The following is a 27,589-nucleotide window of genomic DNA, read 5'->3' as shown; positions in this document are numbered from 1 at the left end:
TTAGGAAGTCCCTTTTTTCTCCGACTCACTATCCGTGGCTAGATGGTATTTCACGCTGGCTTGGTCTCCCTTTGCCGCAAGGAAAGAGTGGATGTCCTGATTCTTGGCAAATGCTAATAAAGCTACACCAGCACGGGAAGATAGAAAGTTCAACAGAAAACCAGCTGCATGGACCATCCGAATAAAGATGCATATTCTAAAGCTGGATCCACCCAGTATCTAGGTTAAGTGCCCCGTAAAAGGAGGGGAAGCTTCTGAGCAATTACGGCAGGATGAGAGTTGGCCCCCAGCCCCCGCGCCGGGGGTTGCAGCAGTACGCCATCTCGCCACGCACACGGAGGAGGAGCCGGGCTGGATCTGCCGGCCGGTGTTTGGCGCCCTCGCTCACAACACGCGAGGAGGGGTGGCCGCGTCGCGTTTGGGCTTTACCTCGTGCAGCAGCTGTCTAGCAAATTCCCGGTGCTCCACGCTGCTGCGGTTGAGTAACTGCTCCGTCAAGTTGCGGTTTAGGATCCTAATTGTGACTTCAAACACTCGGGCATCTGAGACAGACAGTAATGCGAATTAGCCGAATTCCTGTGGTCAGAAGTCACACGCTTTTCTGTGAATGTTTTCCATGATGCCTATTCTTTGGCAGGCAAGTTATTTTCAAAAATAGATTGAGACATGAATCTAGATTGCGGCAGCCAAATTGGGGGAAGTCGACGTACGGAACATCTACCTCTCTGCTGGAGGGATGGAACTCGTGACATAAATGCACGCTTCTGTGTCCAGGGCAGGGACGTCCAAGGGGGAAGGTACAAACGTCACACGCAGCCCACACCAGCAGGAACTTGGATTCAACCAGCGCGTGTAGGGGACAAAGGCCCCTCTGACAGTGCTTTCCTGCGGGGCGGCTGCTCTTTCCCTGGTCACAACCCTGGTTCTACCAGGTCCCCACACTGCGCCCTCGCCCAGGCCCCCAACATCAGAGTGACCCGTCTGCCCAGGACGTCCCGGGTTTTACACTGAAAGTCCTGCCTCTCAAGAATGTGCCCTGCGCCAGGCAGACTGGCCTGCCCACCTGCGAGGGAGGCTGCCTCGCCCTCGGACATAAGCAAAGTCGGAAAAAGACGAGCAAAGGCCTTCACATGCATGCCAGTGGCTGCCACCTGCCGCGTCACTCTATGTCATCCCTCAGACACGAGAGTGAGCCCCAGACAGGAAGAGGAGCCCGTGCAGGCACCCACAAGCCAACACGACACCCTGCCAAGCCATGGGATCAATGACTTCCTGCCCGGCTTGTAGGAAGAACGGCGTGCAGGGCTGGGGCCAAGAGACTGGGACGGAAAGACACGGTCAGCTGCGTGACTGACTGGCGGCCTCACCGGTTTTGACGGTCAGTGCGGCGGAGATGTTGGTCCCGCAGCCCTGGTAGCTGGTCTTGACCACGTACAGCGCTCCAGCCTCCAGCCCGGCCACTGCCAGGGCCAGGCCCTCGGTCCCCGCACTCCTGAGCAGCTCCTCGCCCCTGAACACCTGGACGTGGAAAGCGCGGCTCCGGCTGGAATTGATGCTCCAGGACACGCGGAAACTGCTGCTGGTGACGTTGAGGACCACGTAGTCACGGATCGGAGGACAATCTATGGAAGAGTGAGGAGGACGCCAAGGTGTCGGAGGGTTTTACCCTGCAAAGTAGGTAGCACGGCCTCACCTGTTTACCCACCAAGCCACCCACACGGGCAGCACTTGCCTCTTTAGCGATTATGAATCACCCCAGTCGTTCAAAAAACAGGTACCAGCCTTCCCTTTCTCGGAACTTCTGAGTAATGTCGGCAGGTAGTTTAGGGTTGCAGTGAGGCGATGGGGGTGTTGAGATTTAACGGGGACGGTAAAGATGTCTGAGGTTGAAATCTCAGCCCCCCATCACGGAGTCGATGAGGGGCGGCTAACCCAAGTGTGCCTCCGTCTACACAGTGAATAACACCGCCTTGTGTGGCTTTTTGTGTGAGCTAGAATCAGTGGTTACCAGAAAGTCAAATATTCATTCTCTCTGGGGACTGAGTCACCGTGGGGAAAGCGCGCATAGCGATGGCCGCTACAGTGCAACGTGTCTGCGCGGCGTCTACGAACACCGCCTGGTCACACACTCGCGGAGCCCTGGGCAGCCCCGACGCGTGACAAGCGCTGGAGCGTTTGCACAGGGGCTGCTGCGCTGGCCGATGCATCCGCACACACGCTCCCCACCAGGAAGCAGGCTTGACTTGGGGTTCGGGCTGAGCTTCCTTCACAGCCCTTTACTCTTTCCTGTTCAATCCACGCTGCAGAGAGCAAAGCTCAAACGTACCAACCCATATATATCTCGTACTTAAATAGAATTAAAGTGCTTTTTTGGGTGGAAGAAGTCTGGCTCCACAGCACGTATCTGGGTAGTATGAATTATGTAAAAAGGAGGTGGCCCTCAGTCTAGGCACCAAAATTTTTACATCAGAATTTCAGTTCTATAAAAAACAAGCAACAAGGAACTTTTAAAAAAAAATCTTTTGCAAAACCATAGTAAAGAAAAAATAATTTCAAAGTGTTTTCCCAAAGCCCTTTATGTAAGGATTCATGGGACATACGCTGTCTAGTATCAGGAAAAAATTCTGTGTTTCCAAACACATGTGTATGTACCCTCTCAATAACAAATTAAAAAAACAAAACAAAACAATATAACCCAACTCATTTCCCTTTTTGCTTTGGCTGCCAAGAAGCTCAGAATCAAATTTAGTACCCGATCATAGTCATGCGACACAGCCCTGCCGCCTCTCCTTCCAAGCCAAGTGCTGAGTTGCCTTGTGTAAATCCTGGCTCTGCGTGCATGCGTGCGTCCTCTCTGCACGCCCTGCTGGAGCCACTCAAAGTAGATATAAATCATTGGAATCTCAGCCCTCCCTCCCTGCCTTACTTGGACAGGATCAGTAACATCTATCCAAATTCTGGCTGTGTCCTAATAACGCTTCCAGGACACAGAGGTAGGGTGTATTTTTGAAAAGACACATCTATACTTTTTACTGAGTTGTCCAGTATTTTTCTGCATATTGGTCGTGGAAGTAGACGTGGACACAGTTGTTCATTCTTTACGGTGTTTTCCTCTGTGGCCAGAAAAGCAGAAACATTTCCACAGGGGGTGGCCGCAAGCTTGGGGCCTGAGACTACGGGTCACACCTCCCTCTCCAGGGTCGCTAAATCAAAAAGCCCCCCTCTTCTTGGCCTAACGACCACACGGCTTTTCAGTCTGTTTCTTGGGAACGTATGTCTCGTTGGAAAAGGAAGGAAGGGCCACAGTGTCTTTTCTAAAAATCCGCAAAAAGCACTGACTGTTCTATTTTTGTGCAGTCAAGACACAGCACCGAGCATCTTATCCACGTCGGTGGAGGACAGTGTGACGGAACAACCACCTGCAAACAGGAAAGCTCCATGACCCCGTCTCCCTGTTGCCATTCAGAAACCAAGCGGCGTGGAGAGAGCACATCGGTGGGGCGCAGACGGCCCCCCGATATTGTGGGCCATTTAAAGGCACGTTCCGTAAAGGGTGCTTCCGAGCTGAGTGGAATGAAAACTGAAAGGGCACCCCGAGTGTTGGAAAAGAATGCAGAGGGCTGGTGTTGAGGGGGAGGCGTAAGAAGGCGTCGGGGCTGGCAGTGCATGCGTTACCTCGTTTAATAACATATATTCACTCTTTAAATTAAGATGCCAGTGGGTCCTTAGATCACTGGGTTGAGGAACGGCAAACCTGGTGTTTCAAAGGCTACGAAACCCTCCGAGACATCCGCAGAAGCTGCCGACAGCGGTTTCCGCAACTAAGAGAGATGGCGAAAATTTGGAGAAAGAGAATCCCTTCTGATCCAAAGAAATAAATTCCCCGAGAGGATAACGCTACCGCTGAATGTTCCTGTGGCTCTTTCTCCAACTTATTGCCTTGAGACATTTGAAATCGCCCATATTTGACTATTTTTGACCAGCTGCAGCAGCAATTTCATACGGCTCGACGTTTGCGGATCATCTATTAATAGTGCGCACCTGGCTTTGCCACAGACACTGGGGAAACAAAAGCGAGTCCATGCCCACAGCGCCCAAGCCAGCGGGCCTGCGTAGGAGCAGCAGCGTGACGAATGCACTCCCCGCCTTGCGCCCCACGAAGTACCCCCGCAACATCCATGGCACGCGCCACCCAAGCTGTCAGCGACCCGGTTATGGCCGATCTTTTCTGAGTGCCGTGTGCACCAGGCACGTGACCCTATTTAGCCCTCACAGCGATCCCAGGTAATAGATTCTTCTATTAATAACATCCCCATTTTACAGAGGATGCAATGGAGACCCAGGAAGTTCAGGTGGGCAGTCAATGGCAAAGCTGAACGACAGCACATGAGCAAGGTCACTTGTTGTATTTTTAGGTCGTCCTGCCATGGGCAGAAGGCGGAATAATGACCTCCAAAGATATTAGGTCCTAGTTCCTGGCACCTGTGACCGTGACCGTCTTTGGAAAAGGGCTCTTTGCAGATGTGATTAAGAGAAGTCCCTTGAGACGGAAAGATTGGCCTGGATTGACCAGGTTGGCCCTAAAGGCATCACAAGTGTCCTTATAAGACAGAGTCGGTGTCAGGACAGTGTTTGCTTTAAAAGAAAAAAGAGAGAATCAGGGGGAGAGTGTCACACTCACACAAGGAGCAGGCCACATGGACAGGGACAGACAGAGCGTCGAGGATGTTGGCCGGGGAGGTTGGAGCGATGGGGCCACGCCCCACGGGCTGCCACAGCAGGCGGGGCAGGCGAGGCAGGGTCCTCCCGGAACCTGCAGAGCGAGCGTGGTCTTGCCCACACCTTGGTTCGGGCCCCGTGGTACCTATTCTGGACTTCTGCTCCTCAGGACCGTGAGAAACTACATTTCCGTTGTTTTGAGCCCCCCAGTTTGTGGCAATTTGTTAGGAAGCCCCAGGAAACTCACACATCTGCCAACCCGCCTTTAACCAGCTTTCGAGGCCGCCATCCCCATGGCCGACGGACAGCACGGCCTGCCGGAGAGTTTTCCTTTGTGCTGTAGAATCGACCGACTGCCGGCTCACTAAGGCTGACCCCTCTTCCCTCGGACAGACCTTGAGGTATTGGAAAACCGGAAGGACCCCTTCTACCCCGGCCCTTCTCCCTTCCAGGGTGAGCTCCGTGACTGGGTTTTTGGTCCTTCATCAGCCGGGACACCCTTCGACTTCTCAGTGTCGCCCTCAAGCTGTGACCCTAGAAAATGACACAGGCATCTTGACTGTGTGTGACCTGAGGGCAGCGGCAGCACGGATAATCTGAAACTCAGGCCCTGGAGCCTCGTCAAGCCCCACCATCCACGGCTGGGAACCTAAATCCAGGACTTCACATGCGTGTGGGTGAAGCAGACTCTCTCGTCTATGAGGCCAGGCCCGAGTGTCTCCCGGGCAGCCCTGACCCCTCTGCCCAGCAGGAAAGTTGTTGGGGACGCCACCTTTCCCACAATCTCCTTGTGCCAGGCTGGAGTCCCCTCTTCCTTCCGGCCTGCCAGCTTGACACCGGAGCTTTAGCAACATAGAGATGCTGAGGACTTGAGCCAGGATGCTGAGTATTGAGTTGTGAAAAGTCCTGTCGGAGCGAGAATACTGGCCCTGGTGAACTCTGGCTGCTGCTTTTTGCTGGTCCGGCTGCCTCCGCAGCTGGCACCTCCCCCAAGCTGGCACCTCCCCCCCAAGCCACAGGTTCAGGAGACGTTTCCATGGAGCCCAGCCGCTGCGAGGTTCCAGCGGAGAAGGGAGATCACATCGGAGGTCCTTAGGATGACCTTGAAGACAGTTTCAGTCCCTCCTAAAAGCAGAACACGCTCCCGGAGCACAAAGCGCAGGCGGCGCAGTATTTCTTACGGTTTCTGGCTTGTGCAAGAACCCAGCTGCCCGTGTGTCATTAATCGGGTGACTAATTTCACAAGAAAAGTATCTGAAATTTGCGCTGTATTTTCCAAGGACTTGTGCCTCAGCCACTCCAGCAGATTGCTCATTTATATTAGCTTCTGAATTTAAAACACATGCTGTTCCCCGTAGCAATAGGCAATTGGAATTCACTCTGAATTTCTGATCTGGGGACACTGGACTCGTCCGTCCTGCTCTACAGAGGGGAAGCCAGGCTGTGCAGCTTTTCTTACGTGTGATTAGCGGTCGCTCGGGTGGCCTTTTATCCTGACGCAATCCTGGAACGCGTCGTGCTGGGAACAAGCCTGACTGTAAAGAGAGTCTGATATCTTTTCAGATGCCTGACCAGAGTGAAAACAGCTGTATTCTAACCTTCTGTTCTTACTGTCAGGACAAGAGTCTCACCCTGGAGGCCACAGACCAGGAAATCCACAGACAACTCTAAGCAAAGCTTCGTGGGCATCTGTGAGGAGTGAGGTGCACAGTTCTGACCAGGCCCTAAGGCCACGAGCTGCCAGGGTGGGGGGTGCGGGCTGCCAGAGCCGGGCTGGGAGTTGCCTGGAGACCCGAGGAATGGCCTCCTCTCAAACTTCTCTTCCCACGCGTCGATCCGACAGATGCCTGTTCAGCGTCTCCTGTTTGCCAAGTCTGGGGCTTGTCTGCCAGTGAGCAGAAGGCAAGGCCCCTTTCCCCATGAAGCTTCATTCTGATGGGAGGTAGAACATTCTGGTGAGAGTGATTGGGCCCCGGACCCCCTCCCCATCCACTAACGACTCTGGGAACCCACCCACTCCCTCCACCCCTCGCCTGCAGGATGGCGAGAAGAATCTGCAAATAGGGACTTTATGCTCATCTCCAGGTCGGGTTCTGGAACACCAAAGAAAATCATTCCACTCCTCTCAATCTCTGCTGACTCCTGATCCTGGGCGCTGGGGGAGGGAGGACAGGTGTGGCCCGGGTGGCACAGGTCCAGCAGTTCCCTGGGAGCACCGTGACAGACGGCAGCCCCTGGGGAACTGGAACCCGGAGCCTCCAGCATGGGGATAGACCACCTGCAGTCTCAGGAATGGCCCCGCCAGAGTGCGCCTGGGGACCGCGGCCACAGGATGGGGGTGCACAGCGAGTAATTAACAGCCTGGCTCGTGTAGGTCTGCACAGAACCAGCTTTGGGACCTTGTGCAAGAAAGTTCCCTTGGCCTCAGTTGCCTCTTCTGAAAAATGAGATCGATGAGCAGTTGCCAGGTGGAGTTGTTCTGAGAATTAAATGAGGTAATACCCACAAAGTGTGCAGAACAGAGCTCGGTGCTGTAAAGCGCCGAGCAACTGGGACATTACGAGCAAAGGGGGGGCCTCACTGTTGGGTCCCTTCAAAGTGAAAAGAACATGCAAATTAGATTATTAATTAATTCAAACTGGATCTAATGATGCTCGATAACCATGTCACAATGTTCAAGTTCTAGACTGCTGAAGTCCAGCCTAAATGGCCCCTCGAGGGGAACAGCTCAGAGCCTTGTATCATTGCGTAGAATATCATTGTTACTCAACCACCTAACATGATGCTGATGAGGGCAGGTCGCTTCTTGGATACGTCGTATCACAGAATGGGAAGCGAAGAAAGGGGGACACAGAACTCCACACAAAGCAGGGTTTAAACGAGGTAAAATCCTGGAACAGAAGAAGGGACAACTGAAACTGCTGGACTCTGGGACTGGAGGCGACTTATCCTTCCATTATTGCTGGAATGTCGCTAAAGTAACACAGCAGATTCCAGAATGACAAACGAGAGGCTCAGCGGCCAAATATAAGACGCCGTGTCTGCCGTCCAGAAGTATTTGAGAGGAGGCTGCCCATCAGTCAGAGTCCTGTCCCCATGCAACACAGCAACCGTGAACTTGGAAGAACAGCTGTCCTATTTCCTGCCGGTCGACAGGGACACCGTCAGCTCCCTGAGTCAGGTGTGGACCCTGCTGCCACTGCTCTGCTGCGGTTCGCACCCAATACCCACGCCCCGGGGCTGCCTGCGCCCTGCTGCTTGGTCAGGCCCCCGTCTGCCCCCAGGCCCACTGTGCCACCTGCTCCCGGGGACCACTGCCCCACGTCAGTCAGAATCAGAATACACGACCCCAAAAAACAGGTGCCGAAGCCCCCAGGTGCCTGCCTCATGCAGAGAATGTCTGTGATTCTCAGCCCGGGCTCCTGCACGCCTCTGTCCCTCTGTGCCACAGTCTGGGCTCACTCATCCTCAGGGGCGCCACCTGGTCCAGATGGCTCCCGGGGCCTCGGCCGTCATATTCCTGCCCCTGGCACATTCTCAGCAGGGCCTGGAGTCCCTGAACAGTCTTCCTCAACCCACAGAACGCTCCACCGTGTCTCCTGGCTACAGCTGAGGCGGCGGCCACCCTATGTGTGAGGGCGGGAGGGAAACACAGCCTTTGCACTGGGCACATTTCCACCCGATACTCAGAGGACGCCTGTCACCAAGGAAGGAGCTGGTGGATTTAGTGTCTCTGCCACGGCCCCTCTGGCCCATTCTCCACCCAGCCGCCAGAGCGCACCTAGACAAGGATCTGCTGCAGGTAGTTTATTTGGGAAACCTGGGAAGTGAGGAGGCGACACGGGGCAGGGGTGAGGGAGGATTCGGCCAATGAGGGTGTGCTCTTGAGGCAGTGGCCACAGCTGGCCACAGCTGGCCACTGGAGTGAGATCCCTCGGGGAAACTGGGAAGGATACCACAGGCATCCCCCCTCTAAATGGTGACAGAGCCAGGGCTGTTCAGAAACCAATTCCAGGCGTCCTTGGAGAGGCTTCCCCGGGCACAGAGCTGCCCTGGGGGCAGCAGGGGCGGGCGAAGATGCGGCTGGACAGGGTGGGGGTGCTGCAGGGCTGCCTGTTGCTGTGTCACCACCTGGGGTGGCGAGTTTTGATGACTGTGTCTTGGGGAAGCGGTGTGCTCTGTCCTGTACACTGCATGCATTTGGACACGTCCCGTGAAGGGGGTCCAGGCACCGTGAGGGGAAGGGCCCACTCTGGAGCCAACCGCTGGTCACAGGAACTCCAAAGGCAGCCATGGTACAGGACGCCACAGGGCGCCGTCGCCAATCTCAGCCCCAGGAGCTCGGCTGGACCGTGGGGGCCAGGTTCCCCAACGATTCCAAGAGACAAAACGAGAGATAGAGGAGAAACCTCCGATTAAAAAGTAAAATAGCTGCAAAGATGGTGTGACTAGTTTGTGGACCCGGTTTACATTCCAACTCTAACAAACTGTTGGAAAAAATGGCTGTGGAGAGTTAATTAGGCATGACAACAGACTGGATATTCGATGGTATTATGGAATGATTGGGTTTTGTAAGGAGTGATGATGGTGCTATGGTTTTGGTTTTTATTATCTCGTACAGAAACGCTCTGAACCTCCGTAGTGATAGTGAAGGCTGTGATCAGGCGGTTTCAAAATCATGGTGGGCAGAGACGGCCCCGGAGGGGAAATCGCTACAGTCTGTTATACTCTCCTGTCTGTTTACACGTGTCTACAGTGCTCTGCAGTGGAAGCTGCTCGCCCCGTGGCCCTCCCGTGGCCGCACGCTGTGGCCCAGCCCAGCCCTGCCTGTCTCCACTCCTCCTCCAGCCCCACCTCTGACGCCCTGAACTGAATCTGTGGCCGCTGCGACAAAGGGCCACAAACTCCTGTGGCTCTAAACAACACAGATCTACTCTCGCAGTGCTCTGCAGTCAAGGTGTGGCCGGGGCTGTGTCTCCCAGGAGGCTGTGTGGGCGCGTCCCTGTCCCACCTCCTCCTGCTTCCAGCACCCGCCTGCAGCCCTGGGCGGGCGGCCCCTCTTCCACCTTCAAAGCCGCAGCGCCACGCCTCTCCCCTCAGACCTCCACGTCCATCCTCCTTCTGCTCCTCGGCCTCTGACCCTCTTGCCTCCTCTTACAAGGACCTCTGTGGTCATTACATGGGGCCACCCTGATATCCGGGACAATCTCCCCACCTCGAGACCCTCAGCTCAGTCCCATCTACAAAGTCCGTTTTGCCAGGTCAGGGAACACATTCGCGGGTCCTGAATCAGGACACAGATGTCTCTGGGGCCATTATTCAGCCCAGCACGCTGAGGCTTCCCCGGGGAGTTCTGGTGCCACAGTCCCCGGCCCACTCGCTCCCTCCACAAGGGTCTCTGCCCCGCTTGCCCTGACCGCGGGGCCTGCCCTGGCCGAGATACCTGGCAGCACTCCAGCCATCCTCCGCCTGCCCTGCACTTCCCTGTGACATTTTCCTTCATGTCCTGATCACCCTCTCCAGATTTCCAATTGTCCCTGTCTTTGTCATCTGTCCTCACCGAAATGTGAGTTCCCGGGAGCAGGGGCTCTTGGACACTGACGAATCCCAGCTAGGACAGTACGTGGCCCATCGCAGGCACTCACCGAGGAGTGTTGCATAAGGAGGGGATGAATGAACGCTGGCGTGGCCCTCGCCCCACCCACAAGTCAGCCTCCCACCCTCAAGTGGAAAATTCCACCTGCCCGTCTCCTGTGCAAAGCCCAGCAGCCAGGCCGTGCGCGGCTCCCTGCCACCCCACAGCCTGCCCCTGCGGCCTTGCCACCTGCACACGGCCCTGCAGGCTGGGGCACCTGCCGCACACCAGGCGGGGCTCCAGGAGCCAAGAGTCAGCGGGATCTCTTCGTCAGTGTCAGCTCACAAATACGCTTTAGGGCCACATGTCTTTAGAGGGGAGTCCATGCCCCTCTCTGGGTCAGGCTCTGTTCTCTGAGCTTCTTCATAGTAAAACCTCCGTAAGGTTACCTATTGCTGCCCCTTCTTTCTCTCCTCCAACTGTCCCTTAAGCCAAGCCCACGGTTCCCTCCCCATCTCTCTTCCAAAGAGTCACTTCCGTGCACCCTGTTACCTGTGCACGACCCTCCCCAGCTAGCCGTGCAGCTCACGCTCTGGACCTACTGAGCCCGCCTCTCCTGCCCTTGCTGCTGTGTTCCCGCCTCCTTGCTGACCGCTGACTACCGGGGTCCCTGACGCAGGCCCAAGGCCCTCTTCCCTGCTCTCAACCACGCCCCTAGTTTCAGTGGCCCCCTGCCACCCCCCGTGTGAATGACCCTGATGCACACGTATAGCCGGCCCAGCCCTGCCCCCCAGCTCCGGCATCAGCGTCCACCCCGTCCAACTCCGTCTTGGCTCCTGCTGCTGCTCAACAACATGATAACAGCCCCGTCTTCCCCCCTGCAGGGAAACACCATCTATTCACTGCTCAGCCAAGACTGCATTCTTGAGCATTGACAATGAAATGTTAAAAAAAAAAAAAAGACATCTGAATTCTTCCTGATTTTCCTTTCCTCTTCCTCACTGAATTAATCAGTAGATCCCAAAGGTTCCGTCTCTAAGATGTTGCCTGAGCCCACCTCTCTCCGTCGCCGCCTGCACCCCAGACCCCTGCACTCTGTTTACCGTCTTCACAGCACTTTCCTGTGAGGCAAATTATGCAGTTTTTTCTTACTCGAAGCCCCTTGGTGGCAGAAGCCCATCCCAGGTGTCAGCACAGGGTGCATGCCTGGTGTCCTCCGCCGACTTGGCCAGAGCTGGGTTCTCCCTTCTCGGGGTCCCCCCAACACCCAGCATGCTCTGATGCCAGCCAGGTTGACAACATGAGGCCAGGGACTGTCCCGGCTTGTCCCTGTGGTCCCAGTGCAAGCGTTAATCACGCCCCCTGCACTTGCCAGAATGTCTCCATTTAAACGATCAATCACACAGGCGGTGGCTGGGCGCGGTGGCTCATGCCTGTAATCCTAGCACTCTGGGAGGCCGAAGCGGGCGGATCGTTTGAGCTCAGGAGTTCAAGAACAGCCTGAGCAAGAGCAAGACCCCGTCTCTACTAAAAATAGAAAGAAATTAGCTGGACGAGTAAAAAAAAGTATATATATATATATATATATGTGCATATATATATACACATATATATATATATAAATTAGCCAGGCATTGTGGCGCATGCCTATAGTCCCAGCTACTCGGGAGGCTGAGGCAGAAGGATTGCTTAAGCCCAGGAGTTTGAGGTTGCTGTGAGCTAGGCTGATGCCACAGCACTCACTCTAGCTCGGGCAACAAAGCGAGACTCTGTCTCAAAAAAAAAAAAAAAAAATCACACAGGCGGAGACTATACTCGCGCGTGGTGCTGTTACCAGCGTCTGGCGCTGTGAATGGCACATAAACACGTTGGCCAGATCAAAGGATGAATGTAAGAGTGGCCCACACACCATCTCGCCTTGCAAAGATTCCTTAGGCCGTCCCCATGCTGTCCGGAGCGCCCAGTCATTACCGTCACTCGTGTGGTCCAGCTCCTGGGATGCCGAGGCCGGAGACTCCTGGGCGCGGACGCACTGGTACGAGCCCTCCAGGTTTGCACACAGTTCCCCTGCAGAGCAGGCGTTGAGCGCATCGTAGAAGCATTCATTTACGTCTGTCGAAAGGAGACCAGGCAGGAGCACTTAGTAGAGTGGCCGCCAGTGAGCCGAGGGAGTGCGGTGGGCGGTGCTCGGGGAGGGACCCACTGAAGCCCTGTCTCCTAGAGCCCAGACTCGGTCCCAGCAGCAGCCCATGCCAGGTTGTGAAACGAAGGGGCCCAAACATCCTACCTGAAGGGTCAATCAAGTGCACAGGCACGTGTCCGTGCTGAGAAAGAAATCAGACCCCCCAATCCTGCCCCCCAACCCCCGTGTCCCATCGCTGGCCTGGGACTCCCAGCCAGAGACATGCTTCACACGAGGCCACATCGTGATTTCACCTAAGACAGGAATGAGCTCATGTGTCACCCACAAAACACCAGCCCTCTCCTCTTGGCCAAAGTGAGTGATTATTAACTCTTAACGGCTTATAGCTTATCTTCATGCCATTCCCCGCCCCCCCCCGCCCCATAGCTAAGGTTTACTGAGATGCGCAATCATAGAATCACCCCACCTTCCGACAGCATCCAATCTAACAGAATCCCACTTCCTTAGCCCCCCAAACCACTCAATCAAAACCCACGTCCTATAATCGGTTCTTTCTAGCAGCCTCTTACTGAGACACCCCACGGTTCCCCGTGGCGAGCGTTCTCCCCTGGCTGCCAGTGACCCACCTTGCTCACCTACAGATGCGCTCCTGCCACCTCTGGCATGGGGGCATTGACAGAACAGATGACAAGGTGAGCACTTTGCTTATCGGCACTAGAGCGACACTGCCGGGTTTTCAGAGCATTTGTGGATCTGAGGGAGGACACGTGCGACCACAAGAGCTTTCACGGGCTCCAACCCCTGGCATTGCCGTGCGCCACCTTCCGAGTCGGGTAAGAAGCTTCACCCAGAGCACCCCCCCCACACACACACATGCACACGCACACACACACACGCACACACACACACACACATGCACGCACACACACACACGCACGCACACACGCACACACACGCACGCACACACGCACACGCACACGCACACGCACACACACGCACACGCATGTAGCCCTGGGAGCAGCAGACCGCAGCCCGCCTGCCTCCTGTCTGGGAAAGGGAGTTCGGCTGGAACCCAGCCGTCCGCTTGCGCACTGCCTGTGGCTGCCGTCCTGGTACCATGGCACAACCAAGTGGCTGAGACAGAGACCACGTGGCCCACAAAGCAAAAATATTTACTATCGGGCCCTTCTCAGAAAACGTTTGCCAACCCCTGACATAGGCTGGAAAAAAGAACAACAACAAAACAGGTAACGTCTTCCAGAAGCAAGGCCGCATCCACGCAGTATACCAAGCGCAAGTTCAACTCTGAACAAAGCTGCTGAAAGGGCCTCCCAGGCACAGGGCGTCCTGGCAAGGCGGGAAGGAGGTGGGAGGGAGTGAGGAGAGGGAACGTGGGCAAAGAAAGTTCTGGAATCCGAGCCTGAGGACTCGAAGTTTACAGGACGAAGTTGACATGGGTAAAACCACCCACGCCTGTGGGGTTAACACATGAAACCCGTCATTCCTCCATCCCGACTGAAACCTCCCTCAGGGCGTGAAGGACTGGTCTGCTGAGGAGGCCACCTCGCGTTTGGGCTGTCGGGCCCCGCCCTGCAGCCGCCCCCAGAGGGAGGATGGAGGGGAGCACAACCTTGCACCTGGACGTGGATCACTTCATAGACCCGCCTCACGATGTCGTCCAGCATGGCAGAGACGTTGGCCACGGGCAATGGCCGCGGCAGGCCCAGCAGTAGCCGCGACACCGTGGTGGAGGTGTCCCCGCCGGCCGAGTGCAGGTGGTGGACTGTGGATTCCAGTGGCTGCAACGCACTGGTGACCTGTGAAACCAGAATCAGAGGGTCACTTGGTGGAAGCCCCCTCCCCCGTCGGGCAGACAGGAGACTGAGGTCTGGAGAAGCCGAAATGAACTGCGCACGCACCGTTTGGCTCCGTAGAACGGAACCTCTACACTATTTGTGCATCTGTCATTGTCCCAATAAAAGTCCTGCAAACCAAAATTATAAATACCTTTGCAACAGCAGTAGTCATGGGCTGAACTGTGCCCACCACACAGGCGAACACACACACACACACACACACACACAACGCGTGTGTTGACGTCCTGACCTCGGGTATCTCAGAATGTGACCTTATTTGGAAATGGGGTTGCTGCAAGTGTAGGTGTGATCAGTTAAGGTGGGCTCTAGGGCCACTGGGGGCCCTAACCCAATATGGCTGATGTCCTTGTAAAAAGGGGGCGTTGGGACCCAGAGACAGACTTGCACGGAGGAAGACGACAAGTCGACACGGGAAGATGCCGTGTGCAGCCAAGGGCGGGAGCCCGGACCTCGCAGCGCTCGGGAGGAGCCGCCCTGCCAACAGCTCCGCTTTGGACTTCCCAGCCCCCAGCACCGTGAGAGAGTAAATGTCTGTTGTTTTAGGACCCCCAGTCAGTGGTCCTTTGTCACGCTGGGCCCAGGACACACACAGCAGTCATCCCCGAGACCCCGTCTCCCTCCCTTACTGAGACCACAGGGCTCTTGCAGCTAACGGCACAGAGAATTAGAACTAGAATTAAAGAACTAGAGACCAAAATCCATGGGCTAAAAAAATCTGTTTTCTCATTTCATATAAATTCTTTTATTTCAGCCTAATGTCTTGAAAGCTCAAACATTGGGAAGCCAGGCAAATTGGTGACGGCACAGCCAGACCAGTGTCACTAAAACAGACTTTGCCAGCAACCCCACGTCCCCACTGGGAGCTCCAAAGGAGGTGTGGGGAGGGCTGGAGTCCCTCTCCCGGGGGGACCAGCTGAGGAGCAGCCAGCCCCGTCACAGCCCCTCGTTCCGCAGCAGGAACAAGCCGGGAGCCCGGCACCTGCCAGTCAGACTCGGGCCGGGCAGGCGCTCCGGCGGGCGGTGACGGTCTGGCTGGAGAAATGAAGCCCGCACGCGAGGAGACAGTGGCGGCACACAGCAACGACTAACGTACCAACAAGCACAGCATCTCACACCCCTCACACAGCGGGAAACTTTGTAAGCTCTTTACATGTATTTAAACTCACAGCCCCTGTCTCAGGGAGGATTATGATTATTTCTGTCTAATGGAGGAGGTATCCAAGGCACAGAGAGGTTAAGTAACTTGCCCAAGGTGACACAGATGATGATTGAGTACACCAGGGCCAGGCACTGTGGCTCCACAGCCGAGTTCTTACTGGCCACCTGGGCAGCCCCTCCGCAAGCTAAGAGGAAACAGAGGTACCCCCAGCTGGGTAGTTAAGGAGGCTTCTGGGCAAATATGAGGCTGGAGAATCCCTCCCAAGCAGTCTGTCGTGTGCACCGTCTGTGCTGGGCCTGCCAGGCAGGCTTAATTTAACGACTAAGGAGAGACCCAACTCTGGGTCTGACACCGTGACACCTGGGCACTCGCAGGCCACACCCACAAGACCTGAAGAGCAGGCAGGACCAGCTACACAAGGCGCAGAAGGAAAACGTGGGCCCCCGTTCAAATAGTGTTAAACGTTTCCAGACACAACAGAGCAGTAAACCAAGCTCAGGGCCCTTCTGAGCACAGGTCACCATCGAGCCAGCCCTGAGGTCACACACCACCCAGGGAAGGCCACCTAAGGGGGTGCACTGCCCTGTCCATGCTGGGATTACCAAGGCTGGTGGTGAGCCCAGCGTGGGACAATGTCCTCGGTGGAAGTCACCGAGGGGTCAGAAAGAGTGAGGCGTGTCATCAGCAGTTCTCAGCCGTGGTGACTTCATCCCCAGGGGGCAGTAGGCCACGTCTGGAGACCTTTCTGGTTGTCACAACCTGGAGGATGTTCCTGACTCCTCGTGTCTAGAGCTGGGGAAGCTGCTGACCATCCTCCAGGGCGTAGGAACCCCGCACAGAGAGCCTCCCGCTCATGTGGGGCCGCCGCAGAGAGCCCTGGTCCACGGGTTCCCGTCCCAGCACTTTGCAGGACGGTGTGGAATTCCGTAAAGCAGGAGCTAAACTCCAGGCTTTGGGAGCGACGTTAGCGAGGGCAGAGCTGGGGCTCAGGCTGTCTTACTGGGACACCCTTCGGTCTAAGCAAAGACCGTGGCAAGGTTAGGGACTGTGTTCCGTACCGTGGAGGGCTGGGTAGTCCTCACGGGAGTGTGCACCAAAGCTCACCTCACTACACCCTTCAGTCGTGTGCAGTGTATGCATGTAAATTGCACCTCTTTGAGGCTGAATTTTTTAAGAACTCGAATTTGGTTCATAGTCAGTCGTTCTGAGGCCCCTTGTGGAACAGCCCCGTCCCCGAGCCCAAGATCCCTTCCTCCTCCCACACTGGGTCCACCTGCCCTGGAGAGGAGCATGGGAGAAGCTCCCCCGTCCCTCTCACCTACCAGGGAGCACAGGAGGCGCACGTGGCTCAGGAGCCCGGGGTCCACTTGCTCCAGGTCCTTGAAGTCCATTTTCACCAGCACGGTGACATTGTACCAGGAGCTCCCCGAGTTCCTCTCCTGAGCTGCACCAGGGCAAAGGCCGATGAGTTAGGGCTGGGACAGGGCAGGGCCACCGGAGGCCGCTGGGGTGGGAGCAGGGGATGGGGGCCTGGAAGGCAGGAGGCCCCACTCTGCACTCACCTCCCTGGACAGAGATACCTACAGCAGTGACAGGGGGGACGTCCCCACTTCTAGCCCAGAGGCGGCTGGGTAGGGTCAAAAGGCCTGGGGCCCAGAGTGGTGGGCCTTCCCTTGAAGAGGGACACTCAGGATGTAGATATGTCCTATAATGCTCATTGTAGTGTAATGGTATATTGATATATAAAATTATTTTATGCTGTACCATTACTTTATTTATACTATAAATGTCAAAGAGTATAATAATACATTATATATATATATAATACTACATGCTATATTATTGTGTATAATATATACTATAATCTATAGTCTAATAGTATAGTTAACGTATTATAATAATACTTGATATTATTACTTTACTGCTATATGGCATACTAAAGCTATGATAATATTATATATGATACATATATATACACACATGTATATAGGCCAGCTGGGTGCAGCCCCCGGCCCAGATAGAACTTTCCAGACCAGCAGGCACGCAGGCTGGGGCCACGCCTGCTGTGGGGCTGGTCAGTCCCCCGTGGAGCGCCAGCCTCGCCCTCCCACTGCCAGATGTGCCAGCTCCGACCACCCCGCGGCGAGCTCCTGGGGCTTTCCCCGGCAAACGGGATCAGGGCTCTGCTCTACTGGGAATGTCACCTGTCAGCTCTTCCCCCCCAAGACGTCAGTGGCCAGATTTTGACAACGAAATTGCCAAGAGCAGACCGTTCCATGCATCCAGTGGGGGCCCCGGTGAAACCGGGCCCTAGAAACCCTCCTCCCCACCTCCCCCAGACCAAGGCTAACTGGGGACCCTTCTGTGCTGCAGCCCTACCTGGGGGCGTGGGGACCAGGCAGCGGGGCCCCCCTGGCCAGGGGCAGCATTTCTGAAGTCCGGGGCAGTCGGCGTCCACGCTGCATGTGGAGTTGGACGGCGCAGGCCTGGCTGTCGGGCAGGCCCCGGGTCTCGAGGCAAACTCCCCAGACTGATTCAGGGCTGAGGAGGAAATGATATAATTAATGATGCTGGCAACTAAAAAACAAAGTAAAACAAAACTAACGAGCTGTGCAGGCACCGCATCCTGGAGCTTCCTGGCATTGGATTCAGCCTGCGGTTCCTGAAGATGCCAACACAGCCCCTAGCGGCCATCTCTAGGCCTGGGCAGCCGCCCATCCCCCTGCAAGGCCGTTGGCCTCGGCTTCAATCTCATCCGACCATCTTTCCCGCAGGGCAGTTTCAGCTGAGGTCCTGGGTGTCTCCTTTCCCTCTGGGCCTCGGATCCCAGGCGCAGTGCTCCACCTGGCCCGTAGAGGTGCTGTGCTGCTTCGGGTTCTGACGGCTCACTCACTCGGTAGTCATTGGACCCAGCAATGAGCCAAAGACAAAGTCCCTGATGGCAGGAAGCTCACATTGCAGCGGGGGACAGGCGTGCAGGTGGACCTGCAGCAGGACAGACAGTGAGAGCCTTGTGGGGGCTCGCAGGGGTGGGGCGGGTAGTGGGTGAGGGAAGGCCCCCCCAGAGAGGTGCCCCTGCCAAGGTGGAGGGAAGCCCTGCAGACATGTGCCCTGACACCTGAGAGGCCAGAGTACGGGGCCCTGAAAAGGAGAAAGAGGCGCCTGCGGGCCTGGCATGCACGGGGTACAGCGGGGGCAGGTGGGTCTGGGCCACAGAGAGCCCCTTCCTGTGTGTGAGGTGGGCCCCGGAGGTGTGGAGCCAGCCAGCGGTGACAGGGACACTGTGGTGCACCCAAGACCCTCTGATCGCTCTGACCAGCTCTGTGTCCTGTCTCCCAGGCCCTTCAGGTTGCCGCTGGAGCTGGAGCTGCCCGGCCCCGTGTGCAGAGCTGAGGGACCCACAGCCCACGCTGAGGAGCGCCCCCTGGTCACACTCTGCCGTCTGCCTTCCCCTCTGCCATCTGGACCCAGAGCACAGGGTGAGTGCCAGTCTGACTTGCACGTCCACGGCCCACTCCGAAGGCTGGGAACAGCCCGTGGGGAGCCCTGCTGGGGACCTCTGGTGTCGATCCAGGCGAGAGGTGGTGAGGCTGGACAGGGTGGCGGTGTAGGCAGCGAGATGCGCCAGACGCTGGGGGGTGGGTGGGGGCGCCTGCAGGATGTGCTGACGGATGTGAGGGGGGCAGAGGAGAAAGAGAAGCTTCCAAAGGCCTCCAGGCTCCAGGCCAGGCACCTGCTGGGCTCCATCCCAAATGGGGAAGCGGCAGGAAGAACTGCCTTGGCGGACCCAGGCTCGTGGCCAAGCAGATGTGAAGTTTGACGCGTCTGCCAGACTCCCCCATGGAGGTGCACAGCAGCCTGGCCCTGGGGGCAGGTGAGGTCAGCCCACCGCTACTGGACACGACGCCAGGGCCCGCACAGCATGTTCTGCGTGAACGCAGAGAGCCCCTGTGGGAGGAGAGGACAGGAGGGGCAGGCGGCTCGGACGGCCGAGTCACCGTGGAGACGCCAGGGCCGCTGGGGAGGCCGTGGTGGGCTCTTGAGGAAGAAGATGTTTAGAGCTGTTGGAAAGGGCCAGAAGTGTGTGAGGATGCAGGCTGCCGCCGTCAGGACACAGAGAGAAGAGACCAGACCCCAGCGGACTGGAGACACCCAGGAGTGTGCCCAATGCTGGTCGGCGTGGGCAGATCCCAGGGGAGCCCGCCCTGCGCCCACGGCAAGATGGCGGAGGTGGACTCCAGGTAGGAAATGTCCATGTCCAGGACAGACAGAAGCTGAGAAGACACGAGCTCCAAGAGGCTGAAGGCAGCAGAGAGGGGACGCAAGGGGAGGCGGGACCCCGACATCAGCATCCAGGGGAGGCTCACCCAGCACTGCAGCCCTGACACCCGGCCACCTGATGGGCACACGCCACCCTGGGGTGTGACTCAAACCTGGCCATGCCCTCACGCACCTCAGCTTTCCGTATCTATGAACACCCACAGGATGCTTAGAGCGCAGCCGCAGGCCCCCCAGGGCCCAAGAAACTGGCCAAGTCGGGTGGTCAAGCTGGCTCCGAACCCATCCCCACAAAGGCAGGGAGACTTCAGAGCCCTTTGGGAAGACGCGTGGCTCAGCCACGTGGAACAGAAGCCACAAGGAGCTGCAGGCCCAGAGATGACCATCCTCTTGGGTCCCCTGGGTCTCCACAGAACGCTCCGCCACCAAGAAAGAAGGTGGTGGCCCCTGCTTCTGTTGGGAACATGTCATCAAGAGCAGCTGCATCAGCCAAGGCAGAGCAGGGGCCAGACCACTGAACTCACGGAGAGCCCGCCTCAGCGCTCTTCCACCGAGAACCGGCCTGCTCTGTCGTGCTGTCGAAGTTCCCTCTCAAGAACATTCTCTCTTCCATATTGTCCTTGTCTTCATGTTCTCGTCACACAGGTGGCTATACCAATGTCTCCGGGCCCCGGAGGAATGTCCATGCAGGGAGTGAGTGGCTCTAGGGGCCTGAAAAGTGGACATCTGGCGCAGCTGGAGGAGGGACGCGCCAGGTCCCGTGGGGCCTTGCCAAGAGTCTGCAGGTCTCTGCTGCATCTCCCGGGCAGCAAGCGCAGCGGGAGGCTAAGCAGGCTGCCCTACACGTAGGGCGGCTCCCGGGCCAGAAAGACGTTAGGGGGAGGAGCAGTGACATTCCAACCAAGTGCGGCATTTAATTAATGGTAATGCCCAGTGTTGTCTCCGTAGCTGGGACAAACGCGCCCTCGACATGTGAGATGCCAACCTCGGGGAAGACTGCGGGGAGGGGGACGGGCACCATCTGCACTGTCTTTGCAACTTTCTGTAAATCCAAAACTATTCTAAACTAAACGATTTATTTAAATAAGAAGAAAACACAGGCTACATCCCCCCTCCAAAAAAAAATATTGGCTTCCAAAAATGGTTGCCTAATCACAAGAGACATGTTTTCAAGTTAAAATTCTTCATCTCAATGTGGAGGCAGCTGGGAACCCCCTCGTGCCGCGGAGCTGGCAGCCCACTGACGCCCTAAGCGGGCTGTCAACAGTTTGAACTTGGTAGAAAGTCACAAGCCTCCTCCTCCTTCCCCAGCTCCATCGAACAGTGAAACAGCTGCCCAGTGCTTGGCAACCCGGTTGGTCCAGGTTCAGTGAGACGGCAGTGGAGATTTCTGTTGGCTGAGGCATCCCAGGCTGCGAGTTGTCCTTTCTGCCTCCTCCTCTGCCCTGTGCCCCTCAGCATGGTCGGGACAGGAAGTTGACACCGAGGGCCTCTGGTCGTCAGCCTGGGGGGACGGCAAGTCCGGGGGAGTCTCCTGGCCCAGCGGGGTCCTGGGCTTGCCCATCGATGCAGAGCTGCCAAGGTGTCGGCGCCATGGGGAAGGCCGTGCAGAACCAGGACTGTCGCTGGAGTCAGGGGCATCGGCTCAGAGTCTCTGTCCCAGTTCTCAGAACTTATCCCGAGTCCGTAGTCCAACTGTGCTTAGCAGTGTTTGTCCCGTGGCTGTTCATCACGGCATTATTTACGATAATGAAAAATTAGAAACAGCTACACGTTAAGTGGTGAGAGGTTGCTTAATGAAAGCTGACACATCCATGTGAGGTAATGCCACGTGGCCACTAAGGCATGCAGTGGGGTGATATTTACTGACATGAGAGAGGTTCTGGATAAATCGCTAAGTGGAAATATCATGTGACAGGAAGTCCTGAACAGGGCGACCATCCTCCAGAAATGCCTGCCCTAGATAAAGACAGTGGTTTTCCGTGGGTGCCAGGCTTTGAGCCAATTTCCCTGTGTTCTTTCCTGTGTCTCCAAATTTTCTGTAGGGCTTATATATTCATTTTGGTATTAATATCTGCTCTACCTGGAACCGTCAGGCGCTCTGTGCCTAGCCCTCTGAACCGGACGTCGGCCGTCCCCGTCCTCTGTGAGGTCACACTGGGGGATGGGGGAGGGCACACTCGGGACGGCCAGGGCACCCAGCCAATGCAGCCTCTGCAGGTCTGCGTTGACCCAAGACGCCACAGCCTGTGGCCCTGCTCTGGGGGGATCTGTGCCCCAGCATGCTGGTGTCCTGGCTCAGGACTGCCTCGGCGCACCTGGGAGCTGGTGCTTTCTGCACTCCGGAGGCTGCGGCCCTGCATCTAGCAGCGACCCCGGCATACACATAGCTGGAACCACACCGTCCCACTGCCCCTGTACAGCAGGGTGGGCGGCAGACCTCCTGCCTGTGCAGAAACTCACCTTAGACCTGGTGTTGACTCAACGTTAGCACTCGCCACCCCACGCACACATGCCGGAAGAGGCCGTCTGCGAAGTCTCCTGCACGTCCGGAGACTGAGCCCTGAGCCCCACCCGGCCCTGCCTGGTGTAACCACGCCGGTCACCCTGGGAACCGGCCCAGCGTCCCACACCATAGCAGCTGCCAAACTGCACCCAGGAAGCGAGAGGACATGGGGGTGCTCGGCAGGCATGTGGGAGGCCCGGGGCCCCACCAGCTCTTTCACATATGGGGTTCAGATTAGGATTTGGGTTGAAAAAGAGTTTTGTTGCAGTTTTTGAAAAAAAAGGTTGACCGCTGCTGCAGAAGAGATGGCAACGCTGGTTCTCAAACTCGGCTGCGTGTCAGAATAGCTCAGGGGCCGTAAAAAAGTCCCGATGTCCAAGCGGGGCCCCAGACCAACTCTGCCCCAACCTCTGAGGGTGGCGCCCAGGCATCTGCATTTTTAAAGCTGCCCAGGAACCTTCCATGTAGCATCAAGTCTGAGAACCACAGAGGTTCTCAGAGCGGGGCGCCCAGGCCAGCAGCACCAGTGTCACCGGGAGCTTGTTAGAAACCTAATTCCTGGACTTCACCCTGACCCACTGAGTCAGGAATCTGGGGGTGGGACCAGGGACGAGCCTTCCAGACAATCCCATGCAGGCTCAGCGCTGGGAACCAGAGTTCTCACAGACCCAGCAAGCTCAGGGCCAAGGGGCGTGCACGGTGACCACCTATCAGGAGTCCCGGGGGGCTGCCCAGCCCACCCCAGCCAAGCGCCCGGACTCACGCAGGACACAGTAGAGGCCGAGCTGCTCGTAGCCCGCACAGCAGTCGGTCACGTTCCTGGGCTCGGGGACTTCCACCACCACGTACTGGGTCCTGTAAACGGTCTTGGGGCACCGCCTCCACGGGATCCAGCCACCGCAGGCAACGTAGGTCACGCGGGACGTCTGCACGGCCTCCACTCTCTGCACACTGCGGGTCACGCGGTGGCTGCACAGCTGGTAGCCCAACAAAGAGAGGCCTTTTTCTAAGAGGGAGGCAAGAAACGAGGGGAACTGAGGACCCGGAGAGAGAAGAACACCAGGGTCAAATCAATATGACCTGAAAGGCGTCTGTCTGCAAGAGCAAGGGAAGTGGAATGTCTCGCTTAGGCCTCTCGGAACCCGCCCCAGCCCTGCCCACGGCCTCGGCCTCCCCGGGCGCCGGCAAAGTGTGACCCGCAGGAATAGAGCATAATGTAGCCCCGAGTGCTAAGGAATCCTCTTTCACAGAGCAAGGAGATGCCTCCCTGGGCCGGCACATCCCTCCTGAAGCCGGGAGTCTCGCAGTGCACCAAAGAGGGAACGCGGAGTGGAAACCAGGAGTCGGGGCTGTGCCCCTCTCTCCTGCTCCGCGTTTTCCGATTCCGCAGGCTGTGGAGTCTCAAGCACGTCGGTCAGTGTCCATGAGCCTCAGGTCCCCACGTGGGGAATGAACACGCAGCGGTTCCCTCCACAGACACGTGCTGAAGGCCCATGTGGTCCAGGCAGGTGACAATGGCAGCGTTTGTTTCAACGAGGTGGGAGATGAATAGCAGGTATTTAAAGCACATGTGAGAGGTTTATAGATGGCAGAGGTCAGCTCGACTGTCACCGCTGTTGTCGGGAGGAGGAGGGCACTGTCACGCCCACCATGGGACAAGTGTCGGGTTCTCCTTCTCCGTCCCCGCACAGCTCCTGCCCGGAGCCTGACTCCTGTCCACAGACGTTAGCCCTTGGTTCTTGAGACCCCGGCGCCGCGGCATTTGCCAGCCCTGGGCCCCTGCAGAGGACTGCACCCAAGTGGTGCCTGGACTCCCACCTCCCCCGGGAGCCTCTGTCGCCTTATTTAAATTGAATCACATTCCCCACCAGAAACTCGGAATGCGACCTTATTTGGAGACAAGGTCGTACAGAGATATCGAGTTAAAGTGAGGTCGTTAGGGTGGGCCCTCATGCAATGTGCCTGGTGTCGTCATAAGGAAGGGAATTATGGAGACAGACGTGCGCTCGGGAGAAGAGGGCAGAGGCTGGGGTGATGCGTCTATAAGCCAAGGAATGTCAGAGCTCGCCAATAACTTCCAGAAGCCACGGTTCCAGAACAGATTCTCCCTTACAGCCCAGCGACGCCCGGATCTCAGCCTCCAGAGCTGCGAGACTTTCTGCTGTGTAAGCCGCCTGGCCTGTGCGTCCCTGTTCCGGCAGCCCCAGCAAAGTAACGCAGGGACCGTGAAGCATCCCTCCCGCTTCCCCAGCATGTGGCACGGCGCTCCCTGCACACTGGGCTCTCAGTGTAGGGTGAATGAGTGGCTCCAACATGCAGTATTTGCATTTTCAGATACGCAGCCTCTGCTCTCTGGGCATTACTGGACTGCACAGCCAGTGGGTAGGGCTCGGCGTTATGGTTTATCGCCGAGTTTATCGCCGAGATAAACCGTTATGGTTTATCGTGAGTAGCCGGATTGACTCTGGAGGGGACCACAGAGATGGAGCGGAGGTAAGGACAAACACAGCAGCTGCCTTCATTCCCCGCACTGGGCAGCACCTCTGAAGCCTCCCTCCCTGGGCCTCGCAGCAGCCCATGCTGTGCAGAAAGCGAGACTCGGGGACTTGTCCCTCTGACTGGGAAGAAACCGGCAGAACCAACCCTCAGGGTCAGGCAGAGGGAAGAGGCTGCAGAAACAGTCTGGACCTGTCGCTTGCCCCAGAGCGAGCCCACTCCACCAGCAACGGCGGCCTGAGCAGCAACCCCCCACCCGGGGCTGGCTGTGTCCCAGTCACCCCTGGGCTCAGTGGGGCCCCTGGGGAGGGGGACAAACTGCTGCCCAACTTCACCGCAAGGGCGAGTATGGTAAGCTCTGGAAAGGAGCGGGAGGCCCTGGTCATACGGGGTGGGGCGGGGAAATCAGCCGCTGGCGTCAGGGAGGCTTGGCCATGAGCTTAGACGTGACTTGGATGAGGGACAACGGAAAATGGCCAGATGGACCCAACCACCCATTTAGTGAACGAAGACGCCCTGAGTGAATTTCGCGAGGTAGATCTAGAAGTTCTTTTTCACCTTAACCTGAGAAGAGACATCAGCCACATGAACAAAGGTTACAGCTCTTGGCCTCTAGAGAGCCACCGTGCCCAGCTGATCATTGCACAGCGCCAGCTGATCCACAGCAGAGCCCTCCACACGCGTGCGCACACACACACACACACACACACACACCTGCACACACACACACACGTGCGCGCCTGCACACGCACGCGCGCACACACATACGCACACACACGCATGCACCTGCACACACACATGCACGTACACATGCACACGCACACGCAGGCACACACGCATGCACACGCACACACAGGCACACACACGCACACACGGGCACACACACGCATGCACACGCATACACAGGCACACACGCACACACGGGCACACACACAGGCACACACACAGGCACACACATGCACACACGGGCACACACAGACACACACGCACACGCACCTGCACACACACACACGCACCTGCACACACACGGGCACACCCCCTCATCTCCTGTGGAACTCGGGAGAGGTCTGCCTTGTTTTGTTTTTTCCACTCTATGAGGCCACACATCATCCCAAGCCTGGCTTCTTGGCAGAGCCCAGAGAAGAAACCTTCAGCAGATCCAGCCATTCGGCGAATCTCTGCAAGCGCCACCAGCGCGGTGCCGGGGCCTGGAGCCCACGCCCCGGGGTGGGAAAACGCTGCACTCGGGAACTAGCAAGGTCCTGGGGTGCACCAGCCCGTGGCACGCTAGCCTCACGGACGCCACTGCGTGGTTCTGTGCATCTGCCGTGCCCTCCCGGTGTCCTGGCCTTGTCATCTGTAAAATGACGGCTACACCCGGCACGCCACAAGGCAGTGCCTGGCACGTACGTAGTGAGAACTCGGCACAGACGTCGCAGCTCCGTGGCCAGGAGCGGGCAAGTGTGGGATCACTGAGGGTCTGTCCTGGCTCCTCACGGGCACAATGAGGGGGTCACAGGTACCCCTAAGAGCCCCTCCGGCTTCCCAATATTCCGCTGGTTCTGAGGCTGAGCTGTGTGGTTTACACATTACCCATTCCGATGAAAAATCAAGTTCAAAAATCACAATTAAAGCAAAATCCTGCTTCTGGGTGAAAAAAAATTTTAAAGTAATACAAAGATGGAGTTGATTTTAGAGAGAGAATGGATCTCTTTAAATTCCAACTGAATAAGTCAGATTTTCAAAGGAAAACGATTAGAAAGTTTGCAATTCCCTGGATGCTGGGACTCCAGGAATCCACGAGCTTTAACAGCTCCCCAGGGACTTCTGCCCTCCGCGAGCTATGGCCCGGGGTGAGTCCCTAACCACGCTGGCCTCCCTTTCCTCATCTGTAAGGGACGACTTTGATATACCAACGTCCAGGAGACCTTTATTCTGAGTCCGTAGGAGCTCGCTGTTCTCAGCAGGGTCCAAGGACCGGCAGGGTCTGCATCACCCACAGAAATGCAGAGTTCCAGGTCTGTCCAGGCCTGCTGACCAGGAATCTGCATTTCCCCCAAGGACCCCCGGGTGATTCACATTGGGGAGTCAGGAGCCTTCTTTCTAGAAGCTTGCACAGTGCTCCCACCCTGCCGCCACAGGCTGCTCCCGCGTGAGCTCACAAGAAAGCTAGGACAGCAAGGAGCAGATGCCACCTCTCAAAGCAGATGTGTCCCTGCCTGCACAGGTCTCAGCAGGGCACTGTCCTCATAAGACCTGCTACCAGGGAGCCCCCTCCTCAAGAACAGCCCATGCCAAGCCCAGGCCCCTCACCTGTGAAGCCACTGGCCCAGCTCGGTCCCACGGTGCCGACCAGAGCCAGCAGGGCCAGCCCCAAGATCCTGCCCATCGTGGGCGCCGGTGGCACGGGACTCTGGGCCTCCACTGCTGTGGTCTGTGTCTCTCCTAAGCAGGAGCACAAAGGGGTCTGAGCTGCCTGGGCCCAGAGAAAGGGCCCTTCTGTCCCCTGTGCCTCTGGCGGTGGCAATGGCTTCAGAGGGAGCGCCTGGGAGCAGTCCCTTATGCCTGCTTCCTTAACGCCCTCCGCCGCCACGGCCGTTTCCCTGGGGGCACCTGTGTGGCACAGCCTATTCTTGTTCCGAGCAGATGGCATCTTTTAGGAAAGGTGAGTACCCAGCAGCACGGGCCGCATCGCTGGGTCCCATCTCATGGTTACGCAGAAAGCACATTTCAGACCCAAATCTGACTGCCTCTATCAAGCACAAAGTATTCTCTTACCCTCTCGTTCTGAACTGGCAGGAGAAGACAGCATCCAATCAAAGTGGTCCATCAGATT

At 56.9% G+C, this 27,589-nt stretch overlaps 1 protein-coding gene across 1 annotated transcript in view; it reads right to left on the bottom strand.

The window, feature by feature from the left end:
- The window catches only part of UMODL1 (uromodulin-like 1), a 59,843-nt gene extending 32,701 nt beyond the window's left edge, over window positions 1-27,142 (bottom strand). Inside the window, exons 1-8 of the mRNA XM_012659979.1 lie at window positions 27,067-27,142; window positions 23,021-23,263; window positions 17,853-18,014; window positions 16,796-16,917; window positions 14,068-14,254; window positions 12,266-12,406; window positions 1,368-1,622; window positions 430-542 (exon numbers count right to left, since the gene is read on the bottom strand). Coding sequence (XP_012515433.1) covers window positions 430-542; window positions 1,368-1,622; window positions 12,266-12,406; window positions 14,068-14,254; window positions 16,796-16,917; window positions 17,853-18,014; window positions 23,021-23,263; window positions 27,067-27,142 — 1,299 coding nt within the window. The remainder of the gene's footprint in view (window positions 1-429; window positions 543-1,367; window positions 1,623-12,265; window positions 12,407-14,067; window positions 14,255-16,795; window positions 16,918-17,852; window positions 18,015-23,020; window positions 23,264-27,066) is intronic.
- Between the last annotated feature and the right edge of the window lie 447 nt (window positions 27,143-27,589).

This window comes from Propithecus coquereli, unplaced genomic scaffold (genome assembly GCF_000956105.1).
Source record: "Propithecus coquereli isolate 6110/MARCELLA unplaced genomic scaffold, Pcoq_1.0 Scaffold644, whole genome shotgun sequence".
Lineage (NCBI taxonomy): Eukaryota > Metazoa > Chordata > Mammalia > Primates > Indriidae > Propithecus > Propithecus coquereli.
This window is presented reverse-complemented; position numbering and strand designations above follow the sequence as displayed.